This window comes from Puntigrus tetrazona, chromosome 8 (genome assembly GCF_018831695.1).
Source record: "Puntigrus tetrazona isolate hp1 chromosome 8, ASM1883169v1, whole genome shotgun sequence".
Taxonomy (NCBI): Eukaryota; Metazoa; Chordata; class Actinopteri; order Cypriniformes; family Cyprinidae; genus Puntigrus; species Puntigrus tetrazona.
Genome location: NC_056706.1, coordinates 5,825,894 through 5,850,017, shown reverse-complemented (window position 1 = coordinate 5,850,017; position 24,124 = coordinate 5,825,894). Strand labels below are relative to the sequence as shown.

Below are 24,124 nucleotides of genomic sequence, written 5' to 3'. Positions count from 1 at the left end.
ACATGAACAGGAGACCGATACACGAGAAGTCATTTGTGTTGAAGAAAATGTTCAGTGCAATTCATGTACAATTGCCTCTAGAATTATTAAAGTTTTATTTAGCTATTTCAAGGTTCTTACTTTTATTTGTTAGTTTCCTGTACAGTCCAAGAAAAATACTGTTGTTGAGGAAAAAAAAAAAAAAAAAGATATATTGTTTCACCTGTGTAAAGTTAAGTAAAAATGCTATGGACAGAATGTATATATCCATGTAGAATGCCATTGTCAAGATGGGTGCACTTCAGTGAGTGCCGTTCAAAATAAAAGCAAAGTATTTGTCCACGAGTGTCATCACTGACGTCTTTCTTTAAAAAGCAAGCCGTGACGTAATACAATAGAATATCTGTGATGTATTTAACGCATTTTATTTCAAAAGAGTATGTGGAATTTCACACTGCTTCTTTTGAATGTAATTCAATGGCGAAAGGTGTTTTTGTGTGTGTGTGTGTGTAATTACTGGACCGTGCTAACCTTGACTTCTTCATAACGGTACAACTCAATCTCTTGAAATAATATGATAGTTGTTTGAGACCATAGCGCCATCTAGTGCTTTTCAAGTGGATGTGCACAGTTTTTGTAATTTGCTTTTTAAGGCAGATAAGGCTATTAAAAGATAGGATATGTAGGATATTACATGTGATGTTGATCAAAACAACTGAATCCTACTGACAATCAAGATTTTAATTTTATAAAAAAAAAAAAAAAAAACTATTGTAGTATAATATACCCTATAGTTGTAGAAAAAAGTACAGTATTGGGTAAAATAATTTTTTATACTACCGTAGTTGTTATATTACCACAAACAAATTAAACTACTTTACAGAAATAGTACATACCATAAATGACTATCATTTTTTTTATGTGGGTTGTCTTCATTCACTAAATTATTTAAAAATCATCCTGTCTTATTTAGAGGTCTGTTATACACACTGTAGATTGTATACTTGAGTATATAATTCAGTTATATAGCAAATAATGCGTTTAACATGTTGCCAGTCATGAATTAAGTTTATTTTAAGAGGATAAAAAAAAAAAAAAACGATATTGTTTCTAAACACCATTAATTTCGAATCATGATCAAATGTGAATAAAAAACACACATGACTCAAGGATAACGGATGTTTTTTTGTTTTTTTTTCAGTAGTATAAATGCCATTTCGCAGACGAAATTGAAATCTAATTTCTCACAAAGGTTTGGCTCGGTTAAAAATCCTAATTTTGGGCTGACATCTAAAAACAGTGACACGAAATCTTCCTCATTAAACAATACAGCCTGTCCTAGTGAATGATATGATCTCTCTCAGTAGTTTTACCACATATATCGAAAATTAAATAATTTCCCTGACTTTATAACTTTCTAAATGTTTGACATAATGAAACCTTTAGAGGAATTTAACATTCCCCCTCAGCCATCTCCTGTAAACTCCTCACTAGCCTGCAGTGATGGCTTTCAGACTGCTGGTCCTCTTCATGAGGTTTGGTACAAACAGCAGTCCAGACGCTCTTTCGATGCTCTCGATGGGAACCAGGAAGCGCTCTAGAGGAATCTTCTCATCTACTGGCATATTGGGCATCACATAGGACCGCAGCTCCACGTCTCCCCTTGGCTTTTCCAGGATCACCACCTTAAAGAAGTGAGTCGGCACGGCTACATGGTTCTTTCCCAAAACCTGATACTTCACATACATTTTCCCGTCAGGTTCCTGTCTGTAGGTGCAGAGAGCGAACAATTAGGTTCTATCAATTCATTACAATATCGGGTGATTAAATAGTTTTGATTTCAGGATCTCGAGCAGTGCTTTTTAAGAGCGTATTGATAGGCTTGTACCGGGGCAAGTAGAGCGGTCCGGTACACACAAAGACATTCTGGTAATGCTTAGTGAGAGAGCGACAATATTTCTCCAAGTTGTTCCATGCGTTCTGGTTTAGATGAGGATTCTGAGGGGAAAGAAATCTGCAATATTAACAGCCATAATTATCCGTGCAAACAAAAAAAAAAAAAGTAACCACATGCATCCCTTTTAATGGTTGTGTGTATTATGTATTTTGTCTAAATCAAATGGCTGTTATTTATTTAATGAAGTATGAGTGACCCCTGCTGGCGATATGTTGCATCTTCAATTCTGAGACCACGCCCTTCCCCGTCTAATAAACGCTTCTCATGCAAAGATGCATTGATGTGTGTCTCTGTGAAAGCCCGCAGTTTTCGACGTGAGAAGAGAAATTTAAGGTATTTATTAGTTTTCTGTTTCAGGTATGATTATCTATGTCAATCAGTTTACACTGTAATGCTTGCAATCTTGCGCGAATCAGTCTGTTTTGAAATTAAGAGGAAAACAGACGTTTTGTGTAAGGAAAAATAGCATATATGGCGGTGTTAAAAAACAATACAGTGTATGATTAGCTATTGTCTGTGTTTATTTAAGCCCTATTAGGCCGCGTTTACACCAGCGCGCTTTAGAATGAAGACACTGGCGTTTCCGCTACAAAACCTAAACTCTTGTCACATGATCTTTTTATTTAAATATTTTTTGTTTGTTTTAATATTTTTGTGTGTGGTAACCGTCTTAGAAAAGCAGTAAGGTACACGAGGCAGTGCTGTATCGTGAATAAATATAATAGATTTATTTATATTACAGCATGGCCTCTCGTACATTATTGTTTTATATCGTACCCTGTTGCTATATTATTGTGTGTGTGTGTGTGTGTGTGTGTATATATATATATATATATATATATATATATATATGTGTATATATATATGTGTATATATATATGTATATGTATGTGTATATATATATGTATATGTATGTATATATATGTATATGTGTGTATATATGTATATGTGTATATATATATATATATATATATATATATATATATATATATGTATATGTATACACATGTATATGTATATACGTATATATCATATATATATATATATATATATTGATAATAAATATATATATAGTATTTAATAAATAATAAATATATATATATATATATATATAATATATAATACTATATATAGGTAGCATTTTTGAACTGATTATTATTAATTTTTTCTTGGATTTTTAAAAATAATTAATTAGACACGCACGCACTAATAAACACTTTATAGGGCATTTTGAACTGTAAATTTGGATTTTTTAATTATTAATATTCATTATTAAATACAAATCACTGATAAATGTACATTGAAAAATAAGTTACATATAATGCATATATGTGGTGTTTTTAAAATGGATTATTAATACCATCTAATGACACGTTTTCATTGTAAATGTAATGTCTTAACAGCAGTTTGCAGTAAGGCCTCATTGAAGAGGGCTGAGCATCTGTTATACGGTGAGTCGCTCACCTGCGGTGACACATTGCTCAGGTAGAAGGTGTCATCCATGGCTTTCTGACTCCATTTGTGATTGGCTGCTGCAGCCAGGTGACCCCTGTCAAATCCACTGCCCTTGTAATCCGCATTGCTCGATCTGTGGTAAACATGAACCGAGTCGTCCTCTTTGAATTCGCAGAACTTTCTGTCCGAGGTCCCGGTTACCGTGTCGGGGTTGAGCTGCTCTATGACCCAGGCCGCGGTCCTGTTTCTGGGGTCGTATGAGGTCACGTAAGACTCTCTGTTCTTGATGTTGGACAGGGAAGGAAAGCCGTACTTCATCACAGCCGTGGATCTGCTCACAGCGAGCTGTCCCGGCTGGTACGGGCTGATCTCTGACGCCGCGTCGACGCTCGGGATGGGGATGACCGGGACGCGGTCCAGCAGCCCGCCGCTGTGACTCGTCTCCCGTGTTTTGTTAAGGCGATCGCCGGTTGCTGTCAAGGTGGCACCGATGCCTATGCCAGCTGTCACCGACAGCCCGGATAATACCCACCGCGAGCGGAAGACACGATGCATCATTCACACTTAATAAATACAGTTAATTAAATTAAACGAATAAAGTGCAGTTGTTTTCCCCACTGTATGTACATGACCCGCGTGAGTCGGTCTCACCGGTTAAACAAACGCACAGGACATTTAGTCGCATGTTTATGACATCACGCTTTTTCTTAAAAAGGCAGAGTCCAGTTTCGGAATTAAAGTTACAGGCCATTCCTACCGTGCAGATCATTTTCAAATCGGAAACACTCCTAAATAGTGCAGAATATTTCGTTTAATTATTCGTTTAATTATCTTTTTATTACTATCACAATTATGTCAAACAATTTTGTCATTTTAAAATTTGATTTGAGCTGGTGTGCATCTTTACACTTCTAAAATGGATGTGTGTGTGTGTGTGTGTGTGTGTGTGTGTGTGTATATATATATATATATATATATATATATATATATATATATATATATATATATATATCCATCAGAAGTAGAGTATGTCAGTTCCTTTAAAATATTTAAATAGTTTCCTTTTTCCTCAAAATCACTTTTAATCCTGGTATTGTTTTTTAAACAATGTTATTATAGTATTTTTGAGATACCGTTTTTTAATTTTTATATCTATGTTTATTATTATTTTATTATTTTTAAAGTTTTCGATCTTTCATTGCTTTCATTGTCTTTTTTTTTAGTTTTTTTAAATCTTTTTTTATATATACGTTTTTATACGTACATAGTTAAACCAGATGAGAAAATTAAACTGAAATAATAAAAAAAAATCCTAACAATTAAAAAAATCATATATGAAGTATTACTTCTATGACTCAAATATTAATTCTGATCTGGGCTTTAATTGATAATCAACCTCAACTAGCTAGTTCTTTCCTGTCATCCTCCAGGAAGTGACATTATTGTATGAACAACAGCTCAATCATTGTTAAGTATTACCAACAGATGTGATCAGTTTTTGTGATTTAGATATTAGGCGGTTAGATTTTTTTTTTTTTTACTTTAGATCACTTCAGATCATCCCGTGCTGATTGATAATAATCTAGAAATACCAACACTACAAGCTATGCTTTAAAGTACTTAAAAATTAATATCAAATTGACATCTTCATCTAAGCAAACCGTCAGTCCCTCACTACGCTATCTTATTTTTTCTGATCTGTCTGCTGTATAGCCCACAGTAGGTATAAAAATGTAAATACAAGTAAATAAAAAGTAAATTACAAAATGATAAGACTTTAGGAAAAATGAGCCCACTACATGTGCAATAAGTGTTAATTACATAATGCATTGTACGTTATCCAGCATGCAGTTTATTTCTGTGAGTAGTTTGTATTTAACTCATGCTTGGATAGAGCCTTGTTTATTTCCAGAAAGCAAAAGTCTCCACCTGGCATAAGCTCTGCTGACTCAAATTGTGTGTTATTAAGGGTATATTTATTTATTTCAGTGCAGGTGGTTAGAGCCGTGCACACGGCTCAGCACATTTGATTCTGGGTCTGTAGACATATATACAGCTGATTCACCTTGTGAAACTTTCTTAAGGAATAAAAAAAAATGGCCTAATACCAATGACTCTTGTGACTCGTGCAGAGTAATGCTGCAGCAGGCACTAACCGTGAATACAGAAGGACAGAGTCTAAAGAAAGACAATTCACTCACGTCTCTTTGTGCTTTCTGATTGTCAGGATTTATTCATTTATAATATTTGTTGATAGTATTTTATTTGCCCCGGCTCATCATGAATGTAAAGCATTTGTAAATACGAAATACACCAATAAGCCCATGAGCCGCTAAAGATTTTGGCGTTTCTTCGAGACTCGCGCAAGGAAAATCAAATTATTTGAAAAATAACCCGATCGCATGATATACAGTATGCTGAATTTTTTTAAATTGTTCATCTGAATGGCCATTCTAATTGTGTTGATTGGCGATGCATTTTTTAAAAAATTCTCTGTGCTTTATAATTATCTAGTATTTATTCGGGGTTTGTGGGACTTTGTGCTTTAGGGATGTACTTATCATCACGTGTCAGTAAGCAGTCCTGAATGGTCATGAATACATGCCAGTAACAAGATGATCGTGTGCAGGTTACATTGAGCTAAAGCTGTGCATGTAATGAACCGTTTATGCTTTATTTAAATGTAATGATATGAATATTCCAAATATATTAGAGATGTTTTCTGACGTATCATCAAATATAGTTTTACCATGTTGTGAATACCATATGCACTGCAATAAGGGCTGCAATGTCTTTACAATGGTAACGTTTACTCAACAAAAATAACCATTTCTACCAAAAATATTGAAATAATAATCATAATTATAATATACAATACTTCATATTTCCTTTCAGATAGACCAATATATGTATATTTGTTCAGTGTGATAGTTTAAAACCTCTTTCTACATTCCATAAACGTAATCTCAAACACAAGCTATAGAGACATTCATTCCTCGTACTAGCAGAACACCATTAAACATTTTTTCCATCGGTTTCATCTACTTGTTACAACCTCAATGGCAATAAAATGCGAGAAAAATGCAGCAATGAAAGGAAATGTAAAAACAAGTCTTCAAGAGAAGAAGAATAACTTGGCATAAGTAGGCTTCCGTGATATCGACCGTTTGTTGTTGGTTAAAACAAGCTGGCTAGGTGCAGTGCTTGTACCTCGGTGAGCGTCGAAACTACACAGAAGGTAGAAACGCAAAGGAAACGAAACCGCGTCTTGTATATTTCTCCGAGATTTGTGTAGAGTGAGCTGAAACTGAACGTGAAGTTGTTTTTATTCTGTTTTTTTGGTATAAAGTCCAGGCGATCAGTGATGCTAGGAGGCGAGCGATTAAACCGCCCGTCTCGTGAAGGCTTTTTTGACCTCAGCGCAGCCGCCGCCATTTCCAAAAAAAAGATTTCAGCACCGTGAGGCTGGGTCTGTACGGGTTCAGGCCACTCTCTCTTCATCCGCAGGGTTCAGCCCTTTGGCCTGCGTAGACTAGGATGGATATCGACTTGAGATGGGTTTCTAGGCGCTGGCTTTAAGCAGGCTGTTGGCTAGAAGGCAGAGCAGCAGCGTCAGTGTGCTGAGGTAGCAGGCCGATGCGCCGTCGCACCCTTTCTCGCCCTGGCAGCGTGACTGCTCACACAAAACACCCCTAAAGCTGGGTGGACACACGCACTTCTGGTTCTGGATGCAGGAGCCGCCGTTCTGACACAGGAGCAGCTCGTCGTCGCACACGTTTGCTGGGAGGAAGGACAGAGGGGAGATTCTCATTAATGACGTTACATGTCTCTAAATGTGAAAAGGGTGTAGCAGTCATTTTTCAGGTGCCCTTTTCAAAATTTTATACCCTAAACAGCAGTAGCAGCAGGATTGTGTGTGTGTGTGTGTGTGTGTGTGTGTGTGTGTTTGTTTAATTAATATATGGGGGTGAAAGGCGTCAAGATGTCCACATCAAAAGAAATTGACAAAAGTAATCTTATGTCCGTAGAAAGTACATTAAATCTAAGTAAAATTGCCTACTTTTGAGGTATTAGATAAGTTTTGTAAAAAATAAAATGTTGAAATTATGTTAAAATAACGATACACTGAAATTCAGTGTAACACAATATTTATGTAAAACGACAAGCTTATTCTGACTTGCACATATTAAAATATATAAAACAATAAGGGAGCATATTCAATTTTACTTTTTAATTTTACAAATTTTATTTCATGTTTTAAATTGGCAAAACAATCTTACTAACCAATGGGAAAAAACTAGGAGAGTGGCAAATTTATCAAAATGTAAAATTACAACTAATTAATATTTAAGGTAGAAATAAGGTCTTTTAATATCAGGGGAACATGCATCATATTTATTTTTTTACTCAGAAAAACTAGATTGCAATTACGCTGAAAACTTTCTAATTTCGAGGGGCAAAAGCAAGAAATATTTTAAGCGGTATTACACTCGTTGTGATAAAAACGAAAGCTGATAATGATGACCTGGGATCTGTGAATTATCGTCATTTGCGATCCATCAACAGTGATTGAAATCTAGAAATGTCGTTTTAATCCCGTATATACATTGTTTTCGGATAATTTTGTATAATGTGTTAATCTAAAAAATGTTCCTGAGTGCCTGAACAAATGTGAAAAAACTGTCACAATCAAGTGTATCTTTGTAAACAGAAATTTTGTTAGTGTTGAATTGTGATAAGCCGTTGTAGGTTTGCATCCAATTCGTTGCAAGGTCTTCTTCTGCTGGTTTAGCCACTGTATCACCCCACCCACAAGTATCTATAATACACAACTGCTGCGAACAGCACTAGCGCAACGGCAAAGACCTCTGTGAGTAACAACAATGTTGCTCATATGTTTGAGTGAAGCGACACCCATATGTTGTTCGTTCACAGCACTTTATTTGTTGTACGAGCGCTGTCATCCATCTCAGAATGTGTCTTTAATGACTAATCCTGTGTTTAGTGTCTTTGTGAAAGAAGTGTGACTTACGCACGCAGCCTTGCTTCCAGGTATATCCGGGCAGGCAGTCCTCGCACTTCTGGCCCGTGGTGCCCTCTCGACACTGGCAGAAGCCTGTGTCATTGCACCGGGCGTGAAAGGAGCCCAGCTGATTACAGTTACACTCTGCGTATAGAGAATATAATCATTATTCAGCAACTGTAGATTATTTGTTCCGCTAAAAACCTCGAAGAAGAAAGCTATGCTGTCTTCTTTTTGTGTTACATTTAATTGGACTATGAATACAGTGTAACTTTCAGTGTGTAAAACTTGAAAATAGCTCGTTTCACGCTTCCAAGATTACCGCTTTGCATGTTCAAGGATATAGTTAGAAACTATTTTTAACTGTGTTCCTAATGGGGCAGTAAAACTGTGTTGGGCTCCTTAAAGAAACCGTTTACTTATAAAGGAACATTTGTTTAAAATGTACTCATACTCGGGCAATCCAAGACGTAGATGAATTTGTTTCTTCGGGTGAACAGATTTTGAGAAATTCAGCATTACATCACTTGCTTACCAATGCTCCACCAGTACAAAAAAGTCCATGCCCTCAACCAGTACATTTCTTTAGAGATCTCCTGGACTGTTTTTGCTTGTAAACTACGTTCCTCACCTGATTCCTCGCCTGACTGGAGAAGGCAATAATTGGTGTTGTTTATCAGTTGTTATTCTGACGGCACCCATTCGCTGCACGGGATCCATTAGTTAGCAAGAAATTTATGCTATGTTTATCAAATTTGTTCCAATGAAGAAACAAACGTATCTACATCCCGCTTGGCCTGAGGGCCAATAGTTCACTCAAAAATGAAAATATGAAAAAGTAATAATTGCAAATTCTCATTTTTGGGTGAGCTACTCCTTTAAGTAATAGCGGCTGCATAGCAATTCTCATGAGAAAAACTGTTTACATAAAAGTAAAAGCAGCAGAAATTACTGTAGAATTCTGAAAGGCACAAAAAATATTTGCTAAATACTCCCAAATATCAGTCCTAGTCCAAAAAAAAAAAAAAAAAAAAAATATATATATATATATATATATATATATATATATATATAGTTACAGCATTTTGCCTAAAGGCAATATAGCGTAGCCTAAAGGCAATAGGCGTATATTTACACGTGTTTGCAGGAGAAAATCACTTCTTGTGATCAGTGGTTGTTTATCAGTCATGTAAGCAGGGTTTGCCCTATGCATTCACAAGGGCATAATTTGTCCATCTGGGCATCTGTCAGTCATAGCACAGTGATTTATGTGTGTGTATATTTCCAGTAGAGGTCACTGTATCATTATCAAAGTGTTGTGACAGATTGCTTGAACAGCTCTTGGAGCAGTTTTCATCAAAAAGCAAAAAGAAAAGAACTATTAATCTCAGGATTTCTGTATTGTATCCCTTCTGCCCAACATTTTAAATTCAACATGAAATCGAAATGGTTTTTTTTTTAATACGCGTTCCTTGTCTTGTAACGAATGGCTCATTTTACTGCAAAAAAAAAAAAAAAAATCTTCATAATATTTTATCAAAATGCCTGTGATGTAAAAATCACAAATATGTCTTTTTAGTTTAACCATGTACTATCCACTTTTTAAAATTCGTTCAGTTCCTTACAGATGAAATACAATCCCATCGTACTATGGATGTTGCATTTCACGTTGACTTTAAGATCATGTATAAAAAAAGGACAAAATGGCATTTTTTCGTGTGGCATTTCTTTCATGCTACTCTCATATCAATACAGATAATAACAGTCTAAAGCTAAAAATGCAAGTTAAATGCAAGTGTCCTAGATATTAAATAAAAGAAGACGGCCGAGAGAAGATTTCTTGCGAGTCTCTAAAATGAATGATGCATGATATTAGTATATTTAAATCCATACTTCTGTTGGACTTCAGTAGGTCAGAAATTGTCACATGTATGGCAAGGCAATGGCAGACCAAATGTTGTGCCGTATGCGTAATGAGAAAGATTACTCGACCTTTCCAGTTCCATACGTATCATTTGGCCAGAAAAGGACAATTTCTGAGCGGGCGTGGTGTGGGTGCGTCGGGGGGACGGTGAAACGGATTGGCGTGGAGTGATATCTGACTGACCTATGCAAACATTCTCATCGTCCAGCTCAGCAGAAGCATTCCGGAAGTATCCGAGGCGGCAGTGCTGACAGTTCTGCCCTCTAGTGTTGTGTTTGCAGCTCACACAAGTCACAATGTTGATGAAATCAATGTAACTGCAGCGATTTGAGTGACCATTGCACTCGCAGTCTGATGGAGAAAGAGTAGATAGGTGTTAGTCTGTGGATCAGGGAACGAGGGACAGGAAGGGGAAAAGACACATCATGGATGAGAGGACATGGGCGTGACATGTAGATGCTATGAAGACTATAAACTAGGCTAAGACTATTTTAGGCTAAGATCATATTAGCCAGCTGCTGACAAATCCTACCTTAAACACTGTAGCTGTCCACTTTTATCTTGCTTTTAAGTTTATGGATATATATATGTATGTATGTGTGTGTGTGTATGTGTGTATATATATATATATATATATATATATATATATATATATATACACACACACACATAAACTTTTATTTTGTATCAATGAATCGTGTACAGCCTTGAATGTCATTTTTTAAAATTTCATTAACTCAGTGTTACAGTATACTGTACAAACTCTAGAAACACTTAATACCACTTATCACTTGTAATCGCTATAAAAAAAAAAATTCTTTCATTTTTTTATTTGACTGTAACTGGCATTCGCCTCTATTTTTGATTGATACTCTTTTCAGTTTGTAATTATTTTACTGTATCACTTAACAACATCTTGAAAATGAAAAAATGATTTGCAGCGTCATGATTCATTCCAGCCCACATAGGACTAATTTCCAATAATTTTTACCACTTTATGAGCACTTTTTAATGAAAATTATACTGATCATGAAAATCTGCAGTTCATTCCTATGGGATGTACTCTAAAGCTTGTCCGAGTCAGCAACAGTAAAACCACCAATGCTTACGAAAGGTCAGCTGTAGATCACTGTAGCCTAGATTGCTTTCCTTATGGTCTCTTATTTTTCATTTTTATTTATGCCTTCTATTAACTGTAAAACTATATTGTTTGGTTTACATTATTATTCGGGCTACTTATTTTTTTACAGTACACGTACAGTGAGCGTATGTAAAGGTATAGTTCACAAAAAGTCATCATTTACTCACTCTCAAGTAGTTTCTTTCAAGTGCTTGTATGAATTTCTTTTTTCTACTGAACACAAAGGAATATATTTTGAAGAAAGTTTTGTGACCAGGCTGTTTTGGGTCACCATTGATTTCCATAGTATTTGTTTCCTACTATGTAAGTCAGTGGTGACTAAAAACAGCCTGCTTACAAACTTTTTTCTAAAAATCTCCCTTTGTGTTCAGCAGAACAAAGAAATTCATACAGGTTTGAAACTACTTGAGGATGAGTAAATGACGACAGAATTTCGGGTGAACTATTCCTTTAACCCTTGTAAGTACATAAGCTTACTGTAAATATGTGTGCTGTGAAATAAAGTGTAACCCAAATAATAATGTAAACCAAACAATATAGTTTTACAGCTAATAGCAGTCATAAATAAAAATGGGTGAACTATTCCTTTAAGGCTAGGTTTAGGGGTAGGTTCAGGGTTACTACCTAGTTAAAATGTTATTGCAATTGCTATAATAAGTACGTAATATGTACATGTGGAACAGGGCTGTAGAATTAAGTGCCATAGTATAGTTTAACAAGAAACTAGTATTTTTATTCCTTATTACTGTTACGCATTATTTTATTTATGCACTAAATAAATATGATATTTTTTATCATTTACAAGTCTGCACACACCAGATAATTATTCCATTTAGCTTGTTGTTATGGCGGTATATTCAGATATTAAGTAAAAAAATCTTCTCAGAAGATTAGATTTTAAATTTCATTTTACATAACAAAGTATTTGAGACATCTCCAAACAGATTGACTAAACAGTAGAAAGTCATCAGTATGAGTGTGTAAACCCACCTGTAGGCCTTAATTAACATAGTTTAAATGGACATTAATATAACACTGATAAACAGTGATAATGAGCTGCTGTTAAAGTTGTGTTTGAGAAGCTGATCTTTTCGATTCTTTGCTGTTTGGACACTTGGGGCTTTGAATAATTGATACGATGTTTTAAAGATGCTGGCGACGTGGGGTCCTGCTGTGTCACAGTCAGCCAAGCAGTGGGACGGGGGGCAAGAGCAGCTAATTAAATATAAATGCTCAATTACTCCCCAGATTGGTGAAGGGATGGAGCGATGTTTCACAAACGATCTTGCATCTTCAGCAGACAGCTGTCTAACACTCGACGAGTGAAAATGCAAAATAGCTACTTTCTAGAAGAGGACGCTTTTGATTATACAGCCTGGGGGAGATCCTTCTGTTTTCTAGCAAACACGATACATCACGAGCGGCTTACCTTATGAGACAAAGCAAAAAACAAAACATGCGAGCACAAAGAAAAGAGAGAGACAAGAAAGGGCGACATGGAAGAGAGGAAATGAATAACATTTAGGAAGCAATTTTTCCACAGTTTCCATATTAGTGTCTGTTCATATTCAGAAAAACAGAAATCAAAACCGTATTGTCCTTTGATAAGCATCGCCTACAGGAGCGCTAATGCATATAAATACATCATTCACATAAAATGTCATTAAAACTCTGAAAATAACGTCTTTTTGCTGGCTTGATTTAAAGCATCGCCTTACCTTGAAATCTGATGTACGCTATTCTTGACAACTGCGTTCTCGGCCCCCCAAGGATCAAAATCCTTGCGACAACTTTAGAATAAAAGCAACGTTATTTTCTTTGTTGGCTAACGCTGCTGCACTGTTGGCACAAATCACTCAACGATGTGGAAAAACGCACCGTAAGGGCAGAAAATGTAAAACTAGATACACTAAAACGTTGCTACTGTTATTTAGGAAAACCTACAGGCCCACTGTAAACAAAACAGTCTAAAACTAGAAGAAACCGGGGTTTAGAGTTTCTTTCTTGTGGATCTAATGGCAGCTAAACCAATCAATATGCTACAAGCTGCAAATGTTCTTCACTAGCAGATACTCCATCTCATCCACAGCAGCATTACTGGAAGATACAATCCAGTCAAGCATAAATGCATTTTTAGACCGCAGTCATTTAAAAAGTTAAGCGTTGTGTCGGATGAGTGCAGTATCTGTTTGCACGGTGCACACACTCAACGACAAATGCTGTATACCTTTTTTCTCATAGTCTTTTTTTTCATAATCTTTCTCTTTCTTTTTTTCCTTCTCTTTCTTTTCCTCTTTGGCTTCCCCGCTCTCTCCGGTTTTCCCAGCCTCGTTCTTCTTCTTAATGTCACCAGATACTGTTTACACCAGAGAGACCATGAGCGTTTGAAGAAGAACACGTCACATGACATTTTTTCCAGTTCATTTTATTAGTTGTTCAAATCTGACACATGATTTCTTTTATGCTGACATATGGGTTGCACATTTAAGGATATTGTTTTAATCGTTATTTCACGGAATGTACAAAGGGCTGTTCATTAACACGTGTACTTATAATTAACATAAAAATATCATTAAAACTTGAACCTCCCAAAGGTCCTAACAAGGTTGGGTAATTAATTTGTTTAATCGGTTCTTTCTGTCAGAATCAGTATTGCTTATTCAATAATAGAATGGCTATACAGTATAAAACTTCAGTGTTTTGTTTTAAAGGAATAGTTCACTCAAAATGACAAATCTGTCATTATTTACTCAATCCCATATGACTTGCTGTCCTCAGTGGAAAAGGAATCAAAAGGAATCTTTTATTTAGATAGACTATTGCAAAAACAAAACAAAACAAAAAATAATATATATTTATTTTCTTCTCTCTCTCTCTCTCTCTCTCTCTCTCTCTCTATATATATATATATATATATATATATATATATATATATATATATATATTTTTTTTTTTTTTTTTTTTTTTTTCCTGTATAATGAAAGTGAACAGTGACTGAGGCTGTCATTTTGCCAAACAACACCTTTAGTGTTCCACAGAAGAAAGTAAGTCATACGGGTTTGGAATGTCTTAAGGGTGTGTAAATGATGACAGAATTTTTATTTACTATTCCTTTAAGAAAGGCAGGCCTCTGCCGTACTGTTCTGAAGGCAATTTGAATTGTGTGACACAAACTTCAACAGATTGCACTTCCAAAATGAACTTGTGAAACTCCTTTAAAAGTGTATCATAGTGTAATTTGCACTTTAGCAAGGAGGGATTATACTTAAGATGTCAAGATTTGCTGAGGGTACCTGAGGCTTCTACGTTTTTATCTTTCTTCTCTAGATTTGTTGCTGTTTTTTCCTCCTTGGACTCAGCTAGAGGAACTTCACTGTTTTCTCCTACTTTAGATGAAGGTTTACTTTCAGAGGCCTCTTTATCTTTCTTCTCCAGATTTGTTTCTTTTTTGTCCTCCTTGGTGTCAGGAACTTCACTCTTCTCTCCTACTTCAGATGGAGGTAGTTTACTTTCAGGAGCATCCTTATCTTTCTTCTCCAGATTTGTTTCTTTTTTGTCCTCCTTGGTCTCAGGAACTTCACTCTTCTCTGCTACTTCAGATGGAGGTTTACTTTCAGGAGCATCTTTATCAGTATTCTCCAGATTTGTCATGGCTTTCTCCTTGGTCTCAGCAGAAGGAACTTCACTCTTTTCTACTTCAGATGGAGGTAATTCACTTTCAGGAGCATCCCTATCGTTCTCTTCCAGATTTGTTTCTTTTTTGTCCTCCTTTGTCTCAGCTAGAGGATCTTCACTCTTTTCTTTTACTTCAGGTTTACTTTCAGAAGTATCTTTTTCTGTCTTCTCCAAATTTGTCACAGTTTTTTCCTCCTTGGTCTCGCCTGGAGAATCCTCACTTTTCTCTCCTACTTCAGATGGAGGTTTACTGTCAGTCTTAGCATTAGGTTCAGGAGTAGCATCAGTGACTTTTTCCGTACCTGCTGTGACAATTTCGACACCATCAACTGGATCTTCAGGAGAATATTTCATTTTATCAGATGCATCGGTTGCTTCTGCATCACCTGGACCTTCAGAAGCACCTGAATCTGAAGTTGATTGGGCAATGGAAGCAGTCTCAAGAGAAACTGTAACTATTGCTCGAGCATCTGTTACAGCTGCGACGGCATCAGTTGCAGGTACATCACCATCAGATGCAGAAGTTAGAGGAACATCAGATGCTCCTACTATCAAATCAGTGTCTGGAGAGAGTGCATCAACTGTCTTCATCACTGCATCAGTCGAGGACACTACTGTGCTTGTAATTAAGGTCACTGCAGTATTTGCCGTAACCATTACATCCGTTTCCTCCAGAGATCCATCAGAAACAAGTGAAACTGCATCAACAGCAAGAGATGTTGGCAGTTGAATGGTGCTAGCTGATGCTGAGGATGTTGTTTCAGAGGTTGCCATGGTTGTTGTTGCCATGGTTGCAGAAGATATTGCTTGGATGTCCATATTAAGTGTTGTTGCAGTTTCGCCAGAGGATGAGGCAAATGAATCAGTAACCTCAGTAAGAACAGAAAGTGGATTGCTTGTAACAAAGCCAGTTGTTGCAGTCACGGTGTCAGTTGCTGCGGTGGCCGCATCGGGTATCTCATCTGGTGCTGCGGAAACTGTAATTGTGTACAGAGCATAAAGAGTCAGATATCTAAACCATTCTGTCAAGCCGTATAAATGCCTACGGATGCCATTGATGCCCTTTGGGCTTACATACTGTACATAATGGATGTTATTGCAGCGATTCAACCTTTGCCCATTTCCAGTTCAGCAGAAACGGGATACACAAGACCTGATAGAATCACTTCCCCCGTTTGTGCTCCCATGCAACCCTTCAAGGACAGGACTCGCTGCGTTTTCCTGTTATGGTTTCATGTATCTATCTCTCTCTCCGTAAGTTCAATAAATTGGGCCCTTTTTGGTCTTCCTTACCATGACCTGGTCTCTTTTCTCTTATGAAATATTTAGCAGCTGTTCATTCAATCGCTATTCAAAAATAGATCTGAAAGAATTGAGCTCCGGCCTTCAGCTGAGCTTCCACCGCCACGCCATGTGCTCTTGAAAGTGATTGTGTTTCACAATAACAGAGTATTTAATGATTTATCTCTCGAGGCAGGGCTTGCCATTTTCATAGTTACAGCTTCAGCGCCATTAGGTTTGAAAGGGCGAACGCTACACACACCTGGTGTGAGGCAGAAATGGTGGGATAGGTGAGGTAGTGGCATATTGTTTTGATTACACAAACAAAACGAAAAACCTTCTTCGCAGTCGACAAAACTGAACACCTGCTATCTAGCACATCCGGTTGGAAAATTAAGCTGCTTTGTAAGAGGAACATATTGCTTGTAAATGCAGTAAATCAGCATGTGCTTATTGCAAAAAATATATTAGTGATATTGACCTTTTATGAAAATAAAAATTACAATAATTGGAATGATTGAGCTATAGTTAGATTTTCTGGTTACAGAATGCTCTGGCTTTTAAAATGATGTGTATTTTAATGTATTTCTTGGACTTTTGTATTTTTATTGTAAGTGGTTGTAAATTGTGTCATGGGAAAAAAAAATGCAATAACGTTTTGTAGTAATTATGTCTTTATGGCACAGACGTCTTTAAGTCTGAAAGATTTCATTGTCAGTTGTTTACTTATTTATTTTTACAGCGTTTAAATTGGTAACAGCTTGTCATCAGTACAGCATTATCATCAAAACACTACAAGTCAGCAAGCCTCCACCTGCCCTGCTGACTTCAATGCTTGATTCAAGAAGACATAGTTTAAGGAGCCGCCACATGGTATGTTACTTGGCACCTTGGCCCATATAAATTAATGAGTGATTTAGCACAGCAGTAATCACATTTAATCTCCACACCCCGCTATACCTCAGATCAGAATATAGAGCACCATTCCGGCCATCAGTCATGAGAGGAATTACAGCTAAGCGTGATTCCCTGCATGCACTGCTTTCCTCAAGGTCCCCTGTGCGGTACGAGAGAGCAAAGAAACTGGAGGGAATTTACTAAGAAGTATTTAATTTGCTTTTGGCCTTGTTTACTTGCCTGCGCTGTTGTTTTTGTGCCTGCTTCACTATAATATAATGATATTCAGGTTTAGAGAATATTTCAAAAAGTTTAGTGAACACTATAATGTTTTTCATTTTTATTATTTAATTAAATTTTTTTTTCATTTTAGTTTGACATTTTAGTTAGTTTAATACTTACATTTTACTTGAAGTAAAACTAAATTAAATTGAGAAATATTGCCTTGCCAACTAGCTGAAAATGTTATTTTATTTTAATTAACAATAATGTTTGCTTGTTCGTTTTATCCGGTACCAGATTTGAATCATCCTACCCATGAAGTAAACCCTAGTATAAAGTGAAGACATACAAATTCAAATATTCCAGCCTCTTTTGAAAGCTAGTAAAGATTAAAAGCGCCTTCTAATGAAATAACTGTAATGTATGCATTCTCACAACCAGGAGGGCAAAAGTACAAAACTCACCGTATGACTTTAAACATGCTCCCTGTTGAATATTTCACCTCTCAATTATTAACACAAGTGAGACCGAATAAATGAAGAATGTCTAACCTAAATAGATGGACACATGCTTGCATATATTACGGCTTATTTCAAGGTTGAAATGTCTTTGCGAACAGAGCTCTGATGGCTTCACTTTACTTTACTAAATGCAAAATCTAGTGACTACTAATACCCGGAGACACTGAGAGAAGAAAGTTTGTTTATATGTTATTGCCTTGTGCAAATGTGTCAACCAATTGTGTTTGTGACATTTACAGGAAGTTCTCTTACCTGGTCGGTCAGGTGCAGTGGGTACGACTGTGAGTGTTGGACTAGACGGAGATGGCACCGTAGTTAAAGACGAGGTGTCTGTCTGGCTCGAGATGGTAGCAGCTGGCATTGTGGGCAGAAAGCTCGTCACAAGTAGCACTTGGGACAGTAAAATTACAGCGCTGAGTCGAGAGCCGAGAGAGTAAGTAAAGAGGGCCAGCTACCTCCTACTGTTAACACCTCTATTTTTAAATTTAGCTTTGGAAAACATACTTGTACTTATGCAAAAGTCTGTAAAAATTACAAGTGACTACATCTAGCTACATTTGGTTGTATAATATAAAAAAATATTGAATCTAGCTGTTTTCTAGGTTTTTTGTGTATTGCATTTAATATCTGATGATAATGATTATTGTTTTTAGATGCTATTATTGTGTATATATTATGTTTTTCATGACTAGTATAAATTCAACCACAAAGTTAAACCATCAGTCAAGCAATGCTTAAACACACACTACAGACCATCTGCTACTAAACAGTAATGAAAAGGAACTTTAAAGTCAACATGAAATGAAAATCATCCCTATTAATTTTCCCAGTACAGGACATTGATATATTTGCAATTAATTCAAAGGTTTGTCTGGTCCACTTTTTGCAATCCAATTAATTCCCGACCACGTTTCATCCTGCATTTTGATCCCACTGAATATCCCGTTTCCTTCCGAATTGCATCACCTATTTACTTTACCCAGTACAAGATACTGATCTTATTGTGAGTAATTCAGGCCCGCTTTTCACAATCTAATTAATTCCCGACCAACTTGCATCCTACATTCTCATCCCACTGAATATCCCGTTTCCTTGAGAATTGCGTCATATTATGCAAGTAAAATGCATTGCAAATAGCATTTCATGTTGACTTTCATGCAAAACAGGGAGCTAAAAGCACGTCCATTACTCAGGGTTTCATGAATCAAGTCTGTATCCACGAGCTGAACTGCTTTAAGATGCTAATGCAGTGTCTGTCTGTGTCACCTGGTGTACTGGTGAGGGATTCAGGGATCGCTGAGCCGCCTGTAGAGGCAGGAGTCGATGTGTCACTGGAGGTGGCCGTGTCTAGTCAGCAGACAGAAGGATGAGCTCGCCAGTGCAGGGATCAAATACCACGACAGTATTGCCCATCAGAGCCTAAATCAGCCTGATCTCAGCTATTCGCTGACCACAAATAAAGGACGCCGCTAAAGACACTTTACTGCAGCCCACAGCACTAAAGGGGACAAGCACAAACTCATTGAGTTTGATAAAGGGATGGACTTAGACATGACGTCAACCGGTCATAAAAGCCAATCAAGTTCAGTGCTTATACGGCAAACATTAACAATATTAAATAATTTGTGATTTTTATACTTACAGTTTGCACGCATTTTTATACACGGATTAATTGGTTTAAATCAATACTGGATATCTATTGTGCATGCGTTTGCACATTAACGTACAGGTCAAGCTTTGAAAACCCCATTTTTATATAAATTGTAATATTAATTCATTACTTAACACTTATATACTAGCATTTATGTATATAATTTTATATTTGTAAAATACACACAAATATATGTACATATTAACTGTATGTGGAATTAACATTAACTAAGATTTATTATGATATATATAAGATATAATAAATGCTGTAGCAGTATTGTTAATTTTTAGTTCATGTTAACTAATGTAGTTAATTAATGAACTTTTTTGCATATTTATTTTTATACATTTGTATATTCCTTTTTATATATTTGAATGAAATCAGACCTTGCATTAATAGATCAATGTTTAATTAAACCGTTTAATGTGCCTGTGTATTTAGCATTGCATTTACTTTAAACCTTGGTTGAAAGCAAACAGGCCAAAAAATTATATGTTATGTACAACATTTATAAAATTTGTTTTCATAGCAGCGCTAACTTGTTAACAAGCTCAACAAAAAAACACCCCCTACCCTACTTAAAGTCACTCATGCTCCTCAATGCCAGCACAATGCTAATCATCTCTATCTATGCCAGTGTAGTACTGTACATCAAATATGGGCCGTGGCATTCGGCGTCTCATGCGAGTTAGTTTGTTTTCTGTTGTCTGGTTGTCTCAGTAGGAGCAGGTGTCTTCCCTCTGGAAGAGGAATGACCATGTCAGTTCACACCGCGCCGGTGCTGATGGGAGCTTTGGGATTCAGCGTGGGCAGCCCACAGTGAGCACCGCAGCAGGCCCATACTTCCTGCTCTCAGGCATGCTGATGTTTTATTAAGGTTGCGTCCCTCCCCAGTGTTTCATAATTAAAGCATGGCTGAAGACACTGTTCCCTAATTCCGCTGGTTTATTGTATTTATATGGTTTGCTAATGAAAAATGGCCCGTATTACTGATAGATGTTTTATTTAGTGTTGAGTCTGAGCGTCGTTGATGAAAATAATTTGTGTCTCAGTCTGTAATAATTCAGTGAGAGATTCACAGAGGGATTCGTGTTCTTTGAGATCAGTTGAGTTTTCGTATTCAAACTGGTTTATATAAAGGGGGACATATCTTGGAAAATAGAAGACTTTGTACTCTTTTATACCGTAATTCAATCAAAACCTTCCGTCAGGACATTTATGGAAAGCCATGGTTTTGACGTCTGAACCAACGAACAGTTGGAAGAAAGTTATAAAGGTTTGGAACAGCATGAGGGCGAGCGAATTTACAGAATTTAGATTTTTGGGTGAACATAGCTGAATGACTGATCATTTTTACATATCATTGCTTATTCATTATTTAACAGATTTCCCGAAGAAGAATATCATAATAGAAGCTGTTTACAACACATGCCAATCACAAGTTCAGTGAGGGTATTTAATGTTTTAAATTAAGGCTGCATTTATTTAATTATCTGATCAAAATATAGTGAAATATTATTGCAATTTAAAATAATGAATTTTATTTAATTTTTTTATTTTTTATATTATGCTCATTTGGTGCTTAAGAAACATTTTATCACTAAGAAACATCTTATTATAATTTTTATTTACTTTTTTTACAAATAGAATTATAAATGTCTTTCCGTGATACATTATTATTGAATAAAAATATAAATTTATAAAAAAAAAATAATAATCTTTGAACCACAAGGTGTAGTGGTCAATACTGTCACAAAGTGGGTCAAAAATAGTCACAAGCTAAATTACGAGGTGCTAAAAAGCCACCTAATAGGTCATTCAGTCACATTAAATATATGATATAAAAAGCTCCAAAATAAAGATATGAACACATGGAAGTTTATGAGTGTGGAAGATGAGGGTTCATGTTTTTAATATTGGTCTTGATGGTGTTAGATTCATTTAATGTCTTTTAAACAGTTTTGCCTTAACGTGCTGTGTCACGCTTATCCATTCACACAAAATGATCAGTTGAGGCATCCAGAGAGGAATCATCATCCAGTGCCTTTTAACAGGCTACTAATGGAATTAGTCTCTCGCAGTGCACTCATGCTTTCTAGACAAAGAGTGTATTTGTGCTCGGAGCTCGGTGCAGGGCCGATGAGCAGGGAACGGGTAACAGGAGGGCAGGCATATGGCCACGGGGGGTTAACGTGAGAGCTGGAGCACGGGCAGATTTCTCACGTCACCCCCCCAACCGCCATCTGCCACCGAACCAGACCAGAACCAAAAGAGCAGGCACAGAATGGCCCCATCTACTTCAGACCGCTCTTGCCTCTTGTCTCTGGTCACATTAGAACGACAGAGAGAAACAAAGAAATCGTGTTTGTTTAAAAAAAAAAGAAGGCTTGCAATCTTGTGAATTAATGGCTCTGTTCCAAAGTCTAGTAAGCTGACTATTTAAAGCATCATAAGTGCACTCCTGCTGTTCCAAAAGGTAGGCAGGATGACTGCGCCGCCTTCTAAGAAAATGTCTTTTGGCCAGAATCTAAGGCAGAATGTATGCTTCACAAGGGAAGGAATGCCAAAATGCATTGTGACAATCTATCCGAGACGGTGGACGAAGCGTGAGAAATGTTCATTTATAAATATTCATTTTTATTTAAAGCTAAAAATAGTAAATCTAATATTTTACACAGTATGTGTGGGTGCAATGTATTTTTCTGCTTAGAGTTTTACACACGATAAATTGTATCAAATTCCATGAAGGACTAAAATCGCAAGCTGTTTTTCAAGATTATGTTTCAATAGTTTATGAGATAAAACTTAAGGTAAAACAAATTTTTATTGTTGATGCTACTGAAATATAAGAACACACATTTATTGTATAAATTAATCAATGTTATTTAGATTAATCTGATTAGATTTCCAATGCTTTTTCTTTTCTTTATTGTCTTTTTAAGTATATTTTGATTATTTATATATATATATATATATATATATATATTTATTTATTTAATTTAATTAATTAATTTTTTTTGCAGCCACTCCACAGTCTTCCGTGTCACATGATCTTTCAAAATTCACTCTAAAATACTTTTCATAATCAGTCACGAAAGCTCCAAAGGGAAGATAGTAAAATTATTGGGGGGGGATGTATAATTAGCCACTGTATTTACGAAATTCCAGTTTCTTAACTGTAGACAAAACAACTGTACATTCAGTTGCTTCAAGGAGTTCTGTTTGTTTGAACCATGAATTTGATGTCTGTTTGGACCATTCAGTTACTTATGAGCTTTCATTTCAGTTAGCATGCTGTCTCAGAAGACAGGCGCCTATGTAGGCTGTAGACAGCGAGGAAGTTCACTTGTTTTTGGAACAGAGCCAGTTCCTTGCAGTAATTATGAATAATTTCACCTTTATTACGTAGAGTTGCTCACTAAATCTTCAAGATGCTTCTCCCCTTGCACTGCCTCAGACACTTGGGCATGAAGATGTGCAATAACATTGCCCTTGCTGGATAAATGCATGAGGGTTATTTTTAGTGTGATGGGAGGCCCACAAGATTAATAAACATTCATCATCCATTTCCTCCAAATTCCTGCTCTCCGTCTTTCTCTATTGCATTCTCCCTCTCACTCTGTTTTCCTCTCTGTCTTCTCCTTCAGGACAGTGAGAGCTTTCTATCACACTTTCCAAACACTCTATCCAGGAAAGAGGAATGGAATAAACGGCGCTTCCATATTTTATATTTAAATTGAATAAAAATAAAATAAAAAATGACACTGGATAGCAGGAGGGTTCAATCCCAGGACTGTTTGGAGATCGTTTTGGTAATGATGTCTTGATTTGGCCCTGAAGCATGTATGCTGATAACCTTCCCGTTTCAGTGTGACGAGTGCAGAGGTCACTGCTGCTGGAGCAAGTAGAATTCAACAAGATCCACATCCTAATTTATTCCGGTCAATAACTGCTGACTAGATTAGAAAGCTTGTAAAATGAACAAACCCATTTTATTTTTTATATTGATATTTACAGGTGGGTAAGTGTGAAATCAGTCATACACAACACAGTATTAGACTGTCATTAAAAGTGTAAATTAATACGGATTAAAAAAAATTGTGTGTGTGTGTATATATATATATATATATATATATATATATATATATATATATATATATATATATATATATATATATATATATATATATATCTTTTTATGTGTGACTAATGTGTTCTCACACATTAACTGAATTTACACGGCTTTTACAATTATTTGTGATGATCAATTTAAAAATTATTTAACCGTGATTTCACAGAAATAGAAAAAATCTACTATTCAATGTAGGGATGGGTGACATGACAGAAACCACAATATAACGATAATGATATATATCACGATATAAAGAGATTTTCTGT

The 24,124-nt window shown here is 36.1% G+C and overlaps 2 protein-coding genes across 3 annotated transcripts in view; both read right to left on the bottom strand.

Moving 5' to 3' along the window:
* Window positions 1-1,151: 1,151 nt before the first annotated feature.
* endog (endonuclease G) lies at window positions 1,152-4,068 on the bottom strand. The gene is made up of 3 exons (XM_043246883.1): window positions 3,401-4,068; window positions 1,868-1,977; window positions 1,152-1,746 (listed from the first exon to the last, which is right to left on the bottom strand). The coding sequence occupies exons 1-3, from the start codon at window positions 3,947-3,949 to the stop codon at window positions 1,470-1,472; spliced, it is 936 nt and encodes a 311-aa protein (XP_043102818.1). The 5' UTR covers window positions 3,950-4,068; the 3' UTR covers window positions 1,152-1,469.
* Window positions 4,069-5,595: 1,527 nt separating this feature from the next.
* ntng2a (netrin g2a) overlaps window positions 5,596-24,124 on the bottom strand; it is a 61,532-nt gene continuing 43,003 nt past the window's right edge. The window contains exons 6-8 of one of the 2 annotated variants that reach the window (XM_043247041.1): window positions 10,522-10,689; window positions 8,424-8,558; window positions 5,596-7,171 (exon numbers count right to left, since the gene is read on the bottom strand). In XM_043247041.1, coding sequence (XP_043102976.1) covers window positions 6,954-7,171; window positions 8,424-8,558; window positions 10,522-10,689 — 521 coding nt within the window. In that variant the 3' untranslated portion in view covers window positions 5,596-6,953. The remainder of the gene's footprint in view (window positions 7,172-8,423; window positions 8,559-10,521; window positions 10,690-24,124) is intronic. The other variant, XM_043247043.1, reaches the window with a different exon arrangement.

Bases quoted from the DNA above. Each gene is read 5' to 3' on its own strand.
- endog (XM_043246883.1), bottom strand. From the start codon at position 3,949: ATGATGCATCGTGTCTTCCGCTCGCGGTGGGTATTATCCGGGCTGTCG. The intron at 1,978-3,400 runs GTGAGCGACTCA...CTTTCCCCTCAG, and splicing joins TGAGCAATGTGTCACCGCAG to AATCCTCATCTAAACCAGAA. The intron at 1,747-1,867 runs GTACAAGCCTAT...CTGCACCTACAG, and splicing joins GGACCGCTCTACTTGCCCCG to ACAGGAACCTGACGGGAAAA.